General features: G+C 37.7%; 1 protein-coding gene across 3 annotated transcripts in view; it reads left to right on the top strand.

The window, feature by feature from the left end:
* LOC150093698 (kielin/chordin-like protein) overlaps positions 1-13,595 on the top strand; it is a 1,333,292-nt gene that overhangs the window by 1,219,197 nt on the left and 100,500 nt on the right. For all 3 annotated transcript variants that reach the window (XM_090412628.1, XM_090412627.1, XM_090412629.1), the window contains one exon: positions 1,607-1,760. In XM_090412628.1, the coding sequence (XP_090268754.1) occupies positions 1,607-1,760 (154 nt within the window). The remainder of the gene's footprint in view (positions 1-1,606; positions 1,761-13,595) is intronic.

Genomic DNA, 13,595 nt, shown 5'->3' with positions numbered 1-13,595 from the left:
AAACGGATGTAGGCTGTAATGTTTTTGTGTAACATTTTTATGTAACGTTTTTGTCAAGTTATTTGAAACGTTTTGAAACTCAGGGGCTACCCTGAGTGTCGAGTCTTCAAAATTCGAGTCATCAGAATTCAAGGAGAACTGGCCTACCAGTCCAGAACATGGGGGGAGGGGTTGGGCGCCATAGGCAGAGCCCCCTAGTATACATATAAATGCACTGAATGGATTGCAAAAAAAAATAAGTTTTCTGGAAAAAAAACAGTTCTCATGATTGGTTGGATTAATTGTTTTAATTCACAACACAAGAATAATAATTATTATTATTCAGGCCTCCGTGGAGTCAAAAGACTCATCGTGGGAGGTCCTTTCTAAGAAACACAAGTCTATCAACGCTCATCGAGGTAAGTCCCTCCTAGGAAACACAAAGTCTATCATACCACTCTTAAATGCATTGACTGTTCTTGCTCTCACCACTCTATCAGGCAATGTATTCCATCAACCACACTCCATGCAAAGAAACCACTCCTCACCCTCTTTCTCACAGTTTCCTTTCGTAACTTCCAGGGAATTTATTTAACTTATTTGCTGATGTTTCCCGTGTTATACCTATCATCTTCAGAGCAAAAAAACTTTGTCGCAGTATACGAACAGCAACAATTTGTTAACAGTGTGACTAGTTTAAAAAATTGTAAAGGAAAACACAAGAACCTAAACTCCTAATTGGCACTGTCTATTGTTGGATAAAGAAAGAGAGTTAACAGGTATTAGCTTGATCTTAAAATGACTTTCTTCCAAATTTTTGGTAAATTGATACATTCATACTTGTTAGGAGTGTTTTAAAGCTGCTGCCAATTCCAAAAACATTCTCTCTGACTTATAATGACTCTATGTAGCACTTTTGTTTCTTTCCATTTGGAGATATCCAAGTCATGGTCTGATAGTCCCAGTCCCAACTTGTCCAACAATGGTACTGAATATAATTTTTATGTTTTCTGAGACTGATATCAACATTTCTTCCTGTCACAAGTGCAGTGCACTTCATACACTCCTGGGTGTGATGAAGGAGAGTGTTTGTGCTTAAGTGAATGGATAAGAGTTGCTAATTTGATATATGGTTTAAATGTGGTGAGGTGCTGATATTTATTATGTGCTCAGGATATCTTTTCCGATGTGCTCTGAATGTATGGGAAGGTAGCAGTTCTGCTGGGCTATTTCACTCAGATTCAATGGAATGTTGGAGAATTTCTCATTTTATACTAGACTGTATAAAATGTCACATATCACTGTTCTAATTATAACAGATTGTTCTTCCAAATTACAATTCTAAAATCATTAAGATAGAAATGAATTCCTGGGTTAAGAACACCACTATAGATGAACATTGTAAGGACCAAAACTTGTGCCATATGAATTACCAGTTCATTGTTATTAAGGTGGGTGTAGTAAATATCCTTTGAATTAAATAATTTACACTGTAGTAAGTGGATTTTATGTCAGACTGCAAAATATGAAATTTTGTCACAAATATACTAGTATTTCAATATTAAAAATTAACACTTGAAAAGAAATGAACAGAGAAAATAATAAATTCATCATTTTTTTCCTGAAGGATAGCGAAACCTGGAAAGCAGATTCATGCACAGAATGTCAGTGTAAAGCAGGTTTGGTGTCTTGCCACACAGAGCGATGTCTCCCACTCTCTTGTCCATCTGATGAAATACCATCTGTAGATCCTGGTTATTGTTGTCCAAAGTGTATTCCAAGTAAGTTCTTTTATTGCATGAGATTAATACTCTTTTTTAAAAACTTATGGGTATTATTTATTATTATTATTATCATCTTCATCATCATATCTTCATGGCTATATGCATAGCAGGTCCCACTGTCACACACACACACATATATATTGCTCATCAATCTGTGCCTTAAAATCGTTACTATTTCCATGCTTACTATATTCTCAGGCAATGCATTCCATTCACCAACCACTTTCTATGCAAAACATTGCTTCTTGCTCATTGCCCACATGAGAGGCATGCTCTGTACAGCTTACAGGACATGCCTCTCGGATTCTTCCCCCCCCCCAAAAAAAAATTTTTTTTAGAGAATTCCTTGGTTATTATGAGACAGCTATAGCCCAGTTATATTATTTATTTATTATAAGTTGTTAAGGGGATTTTGTTGCCCATTCTTTCTGTGTATCTATTGCTGATAAAGGTCTTTTTGGATAATTGGAAATAATTTTTAAGGCTTGCTAATTGGAGTAGGCTTTGATTTTATTATTTTATATACTAATGGCTCGGTTAAGTAAGTTTGAGTGCGGTTAGTAGCTGGAAGGGGACCAATCATTTGATGCTGTTGGCACACTCTCTCTCGATGAGTCGGCAGAATCATCGTGGGAGGTTCATTCGACTGAGAACATAATTATCATACTGAATCTTAAAATCCTTAACACTAGCTACATTAACAACATATTTCAGTAATGTGTTCCATTCACTCTCACTTCTCCATGTAAAAAATTGACTACTCACACTACTCTTCACCACATTCTTACATAACTTCCAGGGATGACCTTTGGCTCTTCCTCTCTTGCCTTCTACTCTTTTTATAATCTCCTCTGGGTTAATATGATAAAATCCCCTCACTAACTTAAACATCTCCATCATATCATCTCTTTTACTCCTATCCACCAAACTGCACACTTTTTTTCAAAATGGAAAAAAAAAAAAAAGTGTGCAGAGTTTGGTGGATAGGAGAGTTCTCTCCACAGCCAGCATTCCAAAGTCCTGATATGATCTTACTCACTAGTCACTCATCTCTGGACTTTCTCAAATGTTTTCACATTACATTGAAAATGAGGTGACCAAATCTGAGCACAGTAGTCCAAATGTGGTCTGACCAGTGCCTTATACAGTGACACATCTACTTTCTTATCCCTACATTCATTTTAGAATTCCAACATGTTTGAATTATTTGTATCACTGCAATATGCCCTCTACTGTCAAGAAACACTCCAAATTCTCAAATCTCATCCATTTCCTGTGGTACATCACCATCGATATAGTACACAGCCTTATATTTCTGCACTCCAAAATACAGCACCTTGCATGTATTTTGGAGTGTCAATATTTAAAACTACCACTCCATTCCTTCGTCAAAGTCAAAAGTCTATTCAAATGTTCCTGAAACCAATTAACATCAGCAGTGCTACTTATAATTCTCTCCAACTTTGCATCATTAGCAAACAACTGACGATCCCCTAGTCAGTCCACATGATACAGTAGCAAACAAATTCATCTGAACAGCTATATTTTTTAAAGTTTGGTTTGTTTTTTGTTCTAGTTCACAATAGTTTTGGTTTACTATTTTTGGTTTTAGTTTTAATTCACTATTTTGGTTGGGTGCTGAGTGTTTTAACTGTCTCTATGATCTTTATTATAGTATTGCATGTTACTAATAGTGCAAACAAGTTGACATTCATAGTGTTTTATTCATTTTGTGTAGCTATAACATGGATACATCTCCAAAAAAGTGTTCAAAAATATGTACTCTCGTGTAGCACACATCCATGGCTCAAAGACAAATTGCCAATGAGTGTGGTGTTGATTTCGGTGCTGTTAATGTGATTTTAAAGAAGTTTAAGGAGACAGGTAGCTTTTCTCTTGATGAAAAAGGAAAATGTGGGTCAAAAAGGAAAACTGTTCCTGATCTAGAAATCTTTCTTTGTGTCAATGCATAAAAATATTGGAGAAAAGAGTTGTCCCACAGATCCAGAAAGACACATAACTCAACTTACTCAATCGTTTTCTAGTTAGAAAAGCAAAATGAATCCAAGATTGTCTGCTATAGATGTAAATAGAAACTTGACAGCTAGTGGGATTAATATTTCTGACATGGCAGTCCTTTGAAGAATTGGAAGCAGGGAGGACTCCCTAGAGACCAAAAAGAAAAAAGAAACTGTTGATGATGCTATATGGCAAAAGAAGTTCCAGCAGGCAAAAGTGTACAAAGATTGAGCTGTTGAGAAGTGGAAGAAGGTCATATTTTCAGATGACAGCCATTTCTTTGTCCAAGGAGAGTGAGTACCCTACGTTTTCACAAATCAGCAGCTGAGAAGACGTCTCTTGCCCACCTTCAACAAGCTCCTAAACATCTAGCTGAAAAGATATTCTGAGGTTGTTTCACATAACAATCCAGGCTCACTTTTGCCTGTTGACAGTATGATGAAAAAGTGACCAATGCATAAAAATACTGGAGAAAAGAGTGGTCCCAGAGATCCAGAAAGACACATATCTCATCTTCCAACAAGATCTCACTCTATGCCACACTTCATAAAAAGTGAAAAAGTTCCCTAAAAATACAAAATCCAATTGCTTCATTTGCCAGGTAAGTCTCCTGACATTAACCCAATAGAAAATTTGTGGGCCATTTTGAAAAAGAGACTTGGGAAATTAAATTGTGATACAAAGGATAACTTAATACAATCCATTAGAAAAGTATGGTTTTGATATGCAGAAATAAGAAAAATGTATTCTACATTGGTATAATTAATGAGCTTAATTAGGAACAGAGGAGCACACATAAATTATTAGGTAAAGTTGGAGTTTAATTTTTGTACTTATTTTCTTACAAAATAATATATTTTTTTAAAATTTAAATGTTTGGATTAATTTGTTGGTCACTGCATATCATTTACAAACAAGTTAAACAGCAGGGCCCCAAGAACAGAACCTTGGGACATGCCACTGGTTACCCTTTTTTTTTTTGAGACAGTGCGCCATCATACACAACTTGCTGGTATCGTTCAGTCCATCAATCCATCTAACTAATACACTATCTATTCTCATCCTCTGCAGATTTATTTTTATAAGCAACAGAAATGCTAGAGAATAGTAGTGGCTGAGAATGAGAGTGTAGCATAGAGAGAGAGAGAGAGAGGTAAATTCAGAGTATGGAATAATGTGGATCCAAAGTTTCCATAAATTTAAAGAATAAAACAGAGTTTTTATTTAAAAAGTACATGGAGCAGTCTGTTAACAACAACACCTGATATATGCTGATACTTTCAAGGTACTTCTTTCGGTAATTTGTTCAGTTGAAGTAAAGGAACTGTTGGTAATTTGTATTGTCATTGGTAAATGGAATAGAAGAAACTAAATTATGTGCTTCCATTATGTTAACTACTTGCTCCAACTTCTGGAAAGTAGGACTATTTCATTTCTTCATTTAATTTCTCATGTCTCATGTTGAAAGTCAAATGAAAGGCTACTGAACTTTGAACTCTGGATGCAGAACAGGCATTCGATATCATTTATCTGCTCTGTTTAACACACTCAGAGAAAAAAACTGTTGCTGAAGGCTTACTTGGAAGTTGTTTAGAATGCAACTGATGGATTATTATTATTATGCTATATTTGGCCTATATTATCACCATCATCATTATGATACAGTATCTCAATGGAGTCCAGAGGCTCATCATGGGTGACACAAACTAACTATTATAGACACAAAACCTATCATACCATTTTTTAAACTCGTTCTGGTAATCATTCCTCTCATTCACCACTCTCCAAGCAAATGTGTTTGTTATTATGAGTTTGTTAAATTTAGTTGAGCTTAACATAGATTCATCTTCATTTATTTGTACAATCTAATTTAAGAGAAAATATGTGAGAGTGACTTAATACTTTTTTAATTCGCAATATAATGATTCCTGAAATAATATCTGATTTATTCAATTTTTTTAAAATAAGCTTGGAGTAATTATTGACTTCAGCTGTAATAGATAATGATTATAGGTTTCTTTGAATTGAATTAATACTTGAGCCTGAGCTCAGTAATAGCATTTCCGTAGGCAACAAACCTAGTCAGTGCTTTTGCAATTAAAATACATAATTGAATAAATGGAAATCATGCATTCATAAATAATCATCATCATGAATGAAACAAGCAACTTTATCTTTTCAGGCTTCTCCACACCAGAAGTGCCCTATTGGTCTTACTGACCCAGTAACACTATCTATAGTTTTTTTGGTGACAGTATACTCCATTTCTCTCATTTGAAAAAACCTTGCAGTCTCCAAATAGCCCAAGCTTCAGCAAATTGCTATCTCATAGACAGTTCATTTCAGGCTTATGTCTCTTCTAGATGCACTTCTATGAGGTCCTGCCCATTGAACTGTATATCTATAATTTTTCTGCTTTCCACTATGCTTGATAAACACAAACATCAGCAGCTCAACATCCTTTTACAGCTGCTTCAATGTATTCCTCAACAATCACAACTTCTCAGCTCTTCAAAAAAAAAAAAATAATAATAAATAAATGCTCCCCCCCCCCCCCCAGAAGTTTTTCTGCAAAGTAACCACTTCACTTGCAATAAGCAAAGTTGATTTTTTTAGTACAAATATAACAAAAGATTATACCCAAGACCACTTTAAAGAGGTGGTCTTGGGTATAATTCACTCATGTGCCTGAAGTCATATTAAAGAACAGCATGTCTTTAACTACAGGCTAATATTGTTTCATTAAATACATATTACAGTAATTTCATTTTAACGAAAGAACTAAACTGTGAAATTCTTTATAACTTCAAAGATATCGACTTCCTTCCTGGCAACATACAGAAAACATGTTAAAAACCTATAATCATGTCTGTCTAAAATCCATTAATGATAATATGACATTGGTTTTGGAACAAGTATCCTGAAAGCTGTATAAGGAGGACAGGAGTAGAGAGGAGGTGGGGAATGAGGAAAAAGTGTTTTTGTGTCTAGAATGTGTGGTGAATAGAATGCATTTCTTCAGCTACAGTAAATAAGGTTAAGGGGTAGCATATTAACTCTGTATGTTGTTGTTCTTATTATTATTGTTATTAAAATCAGACTGTCACGGAGTCAAAATACTCATTGTGACAGGTCACACTTTCAAAAAGGGCATCAAATCATACCTTAAATCCATTCATACTTTCTGCATTCAACATCCTTTTTTTTGTGTAGAATGTCCAGAATGTGTGGTGAATGGAATGCATTTCTTGCAGGTACAGCAAAAGAGTTTAAGATGTGGTTTGATGAACTCTGTATGTTCTTATTAACATCAGACCTTCATGGAGTCAAAAGACTCATTGTGGCAGGTCAAAAAGAGCATTGAACCATGCCTTAAACCCATTCACAGTTTCTGCACTCACCACACTTTCAGACAATGCATTCCATTCACTAACCCTGTCCATGTAAAGAACCTCCTTACATAGCTTCCAGGGATGGTCTCTTTTTCTATCCTTGTCTCCCTCTTCTGTATGAAAAATCACCTCAACATTAATCTGATAACAACCCCCCTCATCAACTTATATGTCTCAATCATTTCTCAAATTCTATAGACCTGAAACTTACTCAGTGAACCTTCTCTGCAGCCTCTCTAGTATATCCTCATCCCCTTGATAACCCAGCTAACCAGATTTGCACACTATAGTCCATACATGGCCTGATTAACAAGAGACTCACTTTGCTTCTGCAATCAGTGTTCTCTTCATCATTGCCATAATCTATTGTGATCCACTTACAAGTTTAGCGATGTGAAACTTCCAGTCTCTGTCTGCCATCACTCTCAGATCTCTCATCTCCTTCGAAATTTCTCCATTAATTATATACTCTGCATCCCAGTCTTATCTACCAGATTTTAAGACCATGCACTTTGCAACATTAAACTGCCACTCACCTCGCCATTCGTAAAATCTTTTGAAATCTTCCTGCAAAGCCACAACATCTACTCTTGGCTATGCTCCTCATAGTTCTTCCCAACTTTAACAAATCAAAATGGGATAGTTAGCATAAAGCATCAGGATAGCAGTGGGCTAAGGGGCTTTTGCACTTTATATACACAAATGCCAGGAGCATTTGGAACAAGCAGGAAGAATTTTTGGCATTGGTTGGCTCATTCTGGCCAAAGGTATTCACATTAGTGAGACAGAAAATGATATAGTTAGTGAGATAGAATGTGAAGGATATAGCGTGTCAGGGAGGATAGAAAGAAAAGAATGGGAGGGAGGAGTGTTATTGATGATAGCCAATGATGCAACCAAAAAGAGTAGAATTTCAATACAGGCCAGTGAAAATAGCACATTTCAGGCTATCTGGTGTGAGATTGAGGACAGCAGACAAAATATACAGTTGTATGTTGCTATAGACAAGGGGATGGAAAAGATGATGGAGATAGTATGCATTGGCAAATAGACTCAATGAGTGGAGGACAGGTAATTATTATGGATGATTTCAACTATGAAAAAATAGATTGCATGGAGGAAAGGACACATGGGAGGATGGAAATGGAATTTATGCAGTTACTAATAGGGATAATTACCTGAGACAGCATGTGATAGAATATACTGGGGATTCAAGAGTGTGCTTGATCTAGTAATTGCATCTTAGAATTTGTCTATAATGAATATGACCACGTTACCACCAATTGGTGAGAGTGATCATATGTTCTTGACATGGAAGGTGGCTAAATGTGTGGAATTTTCAGTTAAGATGGAGTATGTGTGGAATTACAGGGCTGGTAAGTATGACAAGTTTAGGAGATTATTTGGATCAGTGCCATGGCTTGTGAAACTGCAAAAGACTGGATGTTGAGAGTGCATAGGAAATGGTAACGGAGTGTTTGAGGGAGATAATGGTAGACTATATACCTAGAGTCAGGAGAGTAAATTAAGCTAGAAGTTTATTTTTCACTTGGTTAGACTATAATAAATTTAGTTTAATCCTTTATCCAAGTGTAAGCAAACAAAGTTTGCACCTGAAAATATCTTCAGGACTGGGGTAAGGTAGTGCAACACCAGGAAACTCCGAGCAAAGGTGGACCGAGCTCGCATCACTCCTTGTCTCAGTATCTCCCATAATGCAAAGCACATCTCCTTGCAGACATGTATACTGCTATGCATTAAGGGAAGGGCCACTACCCAGCCCGGTTTCAACCTTTATTGAGGTCTTGTCAGTTAGTGGCCCTTCTCTTAATACATAGCAGTATACATGTCCGCAAGGAGATGTGCTTTGCATTATGGGATATACTGAGACAAGGAGTGATGAGAGCTCAGTCCACCTTTGCTCGGAGTTGCCTGGTGTTGCACTACCTTACCCCAGTCCTGAAGATATTTTCAGGTACAAACTTTGTTTGCTTACACTTGGATAGAGGATTAAACTAAATTTATTATAGTCTAACCAAGTGAAAAATAAACTATCAACATCTTTCTCTAAATCCAGAGTAATTCAATAATAAGGTGGTACACCTGTTGGCAACTCCTATAGGTAAATATGACCTCTCCTATTGCTTCTGCCTTAGTATCTCCACGGTTGGGTCTGTCTCCCACTGACGAGACCTCAATAAAGGTTGAAACCGGTCTGGGTAGTGGCCCTTCCCTTAATGCATAGCAGTATACATATCTGCAAGGAGATGTGCTTTGCATTATGGGAGATATTGAGACAAGGAGTGATGAGAGCTCGGTCCACCTTTGCCTGGTGTTGCACTATCTTATCCCAGTCCTGAAGATATTTTCAGGCACAAACTTTGTTTCCTTACACTTGGATAAAGGATTAAACTAAATTTATTATATTCTAACCAAGTGAAAAATAAACTTTGAACTGCTCAGTTATTTGACAATGATGCAAAGTTAGGTAGAGCAATAGTTAATACAGATGATGTCAAAATTTTGAAGGATGATTTGGATAGATTGGCAAACTGGGCAAAGGAGAATGGATGTTAGTTTAATGTGCCAAAGTGTAAAGTTATGCATTTTGGGGTGAAAAAATTACCAGCTGTATACCACATTGATGGAACTGTACTCCATGAAATTGATGAAGCCAGAGATTTGGGAGTGTTGTTAGTGGATAAGAAGTTAAAGTTTAGGGGACAGATAGCAAAAGTGGCTAAAGCAGCTCAGTAACCAAATCACTTGGTTACTGAAGAATACTTTGATGAGCAGAGAGAAGTAGGTTATTGTTTCTCTTTATCAAGCCTTGATAAGACCACATCTTGACTACTGTGTGCAGATCTGAGTGCCAGGGTTTTTCAGTGATGATGATGAGGAGGAGAGGATCCAGAGGCGAGTGACCAAGATGGTAGCAGGTCTATGGAATGAACCTTACGAGAACAAGTTGAAGATTTGTGGGTTACAGAAACTGGTTGATAGGCAGAAAAGGGACGATATGATGGAGACATACAAATTACTGAAAGGTTTTTAAAAGATTAATTCAGAGGAAATTTTTCAGAACAGGTCTGGTGGTGGAAGAACTGGAGACCATCCATGGAAACTGAGTAAGAATGTAGTTAGCAAGGGTGTTAGAAGTAGGATTTTTATTGGAGAGTAGTGAATGAGTGGAATAGGTTGCCAGAGTCTGTTGTGTGCCATGACTATGAATGAGTTCAAAGCAAAGTATGATAGATTCTTTCTTTGAAGGTTACACGATGATCAGCATTCATATTTACATACAAATTTATGGACACAAAACACACGTGTTGAAATTATCATTTTACTTATTATTAATAAAATAACAATTGACGTTTTCGACCCCTTGAGGTCATCATCATCAGAAAGATACGTGTGTATATGAAAACAAGCTACATGCTCTTGCATTCTACAAAGATAAATTTAATCTATGCTGTTAATTGATCTTTTACTTAGCCTGACCTCTAGTGGTAAAAAAAGAAGAAGAAACAACCAAAAAACTAATATCTCATTATTATTATTATTATTATTATTATTACGGTCAACTCCAGGGAGTCATTAGACTCATCGAGGGAGGCCCCAAATCATATTCATCACAACTATTCGACATTCATACAGTATCTATCATACCTCGCCTTAAACTCATTCACTTTCACAGCATCCACCACAGACTCAGGGAGCGCATTCCACTCATTCACTACTCTAAAAGTAAAGAACCCAGCTCTAACACCTTTACTAACCACACTTTTGCCCAGTTTCCATGGATGTCCCCTAGTCCTCCCACAACCAGCCCTGTTCTCAAAAATATCTTCTGAATTAATTTTATAGAAACCCTTCAGTAATTTGAATGTCTCAATCATATCTCCCCTCCTCTGCCTATCAACCAATTTTTGCAACCCACAAATCCTCAACCTGTTCTCATACGGTTCATTCCACAGACCTGCTATCATCTTGGTCACTCGCCTCTGGATCCTCTCCACCTCCTCCCCATCAAGAAGAAACCTAGGTGACCAAATCTGAGCACAGTAGTCGAGATGGGGTCTTATCAAGGCTCGATACAGAGGAACAATAACCTGCTTGTCTCTACTTGTCAACGTATTCTTCAGCAACCAAGTGATTTGATGAGCTGATTTGGCCACTTTTGCAATGTGTCCCCTAAATTTCAATTCCTTATCCACCAACACTCCTAAATCTCGTGCCTCATCAATTTCCTGGAGCACGGTTCCACCAATGCAGTAAACTGCCTCCAATCTTTTCACCCCAAAATGCATAACCTTACATTTTGCCACATTAAATTGACATCCATTCTCCCTAGCCCAGACCTCCAATCTATCCAAATCATCCTGCAAAATTTTGACGTCATCTGCATTCACTATTGCCCTACCCAACTTCGCATCATCCGCAAACAAATGAACTGTTCCTCTCAGATCCTTTCCTATATCATTTATGAACAAATTAAACAGCAGTGGTCCAAGAACAGATCCTTGTGGCACACCACTAGTCACAGGCTGTCTTGTGGACTCTACTCCTGAGTAAACCACTCTCTGATATCTCTCCGTCAACCACCCTCCTATCCATCTCACCAACCCTATGTCCATTCCCATATGCTGCAATTTACTGATTAGAATTCCATGTGGTATCCTGTCAACGGCCTTAGCAAGGTCCAGTAGAATCACTGTAAACCCATTATCCTTATCCAGTTCAGCCGTCACTGTGTTATAATACGTGAGCAAGTTACTGAGGCATGACCTACCCTTCACAAAACCATGCTGTCCCCAATACAGTATCCCATTTTCTTCTATCCAATCTTGTATTTTCCTCTTGACTATTTTCTCTAAGACCTTGATAATGATTCCTGTTATGCTGATTGGCCAGTAATTTTCAACAGCAGCCTTGGAACCACCTTTGTGCAGTGGAACCATTTTCCCCTCTTTCCACCCCCTTGTGACTGACCCAGTCCTGAGGCTCAAATTAAACAACATGGTCAAGGGCACTGACAATTCTTTGGCCGCTTCACGTACGACACGAGCTGGTATACCATCCAATCCCACAGATGTATTGACATTGAGGTTCTGTAATAGATTAGTTACCTCTACTTCATTCATCACAATTCCAGTATAAGCTGTTGGTTCTTCCATTTCTGCAAAGTCACCACCTGGATGATATACTCTTGCAAAGTGCTCGCTCAGTAATTCCACAACATCGACTGATTCGGTTACCTCCCTACCCTCAGCATTTTTTAAGATCATTCTACCATGAGCATTTTACCTTTTACTTGCAACATATTGAAAAAACTGTTTGGGATTCTCTTTAGCCTGCATGGCCAATTTCCTTTCGTAATCTGCTTTTGCTTTTCTTACCACCCTTGTTACCATCCTGGCCTGAGCTTTATACTGTTCCTGCACCTGATGGTCACCCTTCTCCTTAAATTCCCTCCACAATTGTTTCATTTTTTGCAGCTCAAGCTTAATAGTGTTATTCATCCATTTAACCCCTACTTGATTTATTATTCGGACTCTTGGTATACAGTCAACCATTGCCTCCTGCAAACAGTTCTTAACCACCTCCCATGCACTATCAACATCCAGCCCTTGCAGTTTTACATGCCATGGCATTGAGCCAAGCACACACCTAAGCTTGTCATACTTACCAGCCCAGTAATTCCACATGTACCCTGTCTTAATTGTAAATTCGACTCCTTTAGCCACCTCCCAAGTCATGACCTTATGGTCACTCTCACCAATTGGTGGCAACATGGTCATGTTCGTTACAGCTACATTCTCAGTTGCAATTACTAGGTCCAGCACTCTCTGCCCCTTGGTATTTTCCAATACATGTTGCCGTAGATAGTTGTCCTTTAATAACTGCATAAAATCCAATTCCTTCCTCCCATGTGCCCTCTCCTCTTTCCAGTCAATGTTACCATAATTGAAATCACCCATAATAATTACTCTCCTTCCACTCATTTCTTCTATTTGCTTATACATACTATCCCCACCATCCACTCCATCACCCGGTCTATAGCAGCACCCAATTGTATATTTTATTCTGCTAGATTCTATCTCACACCAAACAGCCTCAAATGTGCTTTTTTCCCCATCCTGCAGTTCAACTTCTATACTCCTTGGCTGAAGCTCATCAGCTATCATCAATAACACTCCTCCCCCCTTTTTATTCACCCTGTCACTCCTGAACACGCTATACCCATCGCATTCAATCCCACTAGCTTTATCATCTTCTGATAAAGATGATAAAGCTAGTGGCCTGGAAGTGCCAACCATGGCCAAAAACTCTTCCTTCTTGTTCCTAGTACTCCTGGCATTAGTGTACATGAATCGCAGAAGCCCATTTGTCCCATCCCTACTTTGATGCCTTATACTAA

Source organism: Typopeltis vanoorti, chromosome 23, assembly GCF_054136105.1.
Source record: "Typopeltis vanoorti isolate ZY-2024b chromosome 23, IOZ_Tvanoo_1.0, whole genome shotgun sequence".
In the NCBI taxonomy this organism is placed as follows: domain Eukaryota; kingdom Metazoa; phylum Arthropoda; class Arachnida; order Uropygi; family Thelyphonidae; genus Typopeltis; species Typopeltis vanoorti.
Note: the sequence above shows the minus strand (reverse complement) of the source record. Positions and strands in the feature narration are given on the sequence as shown.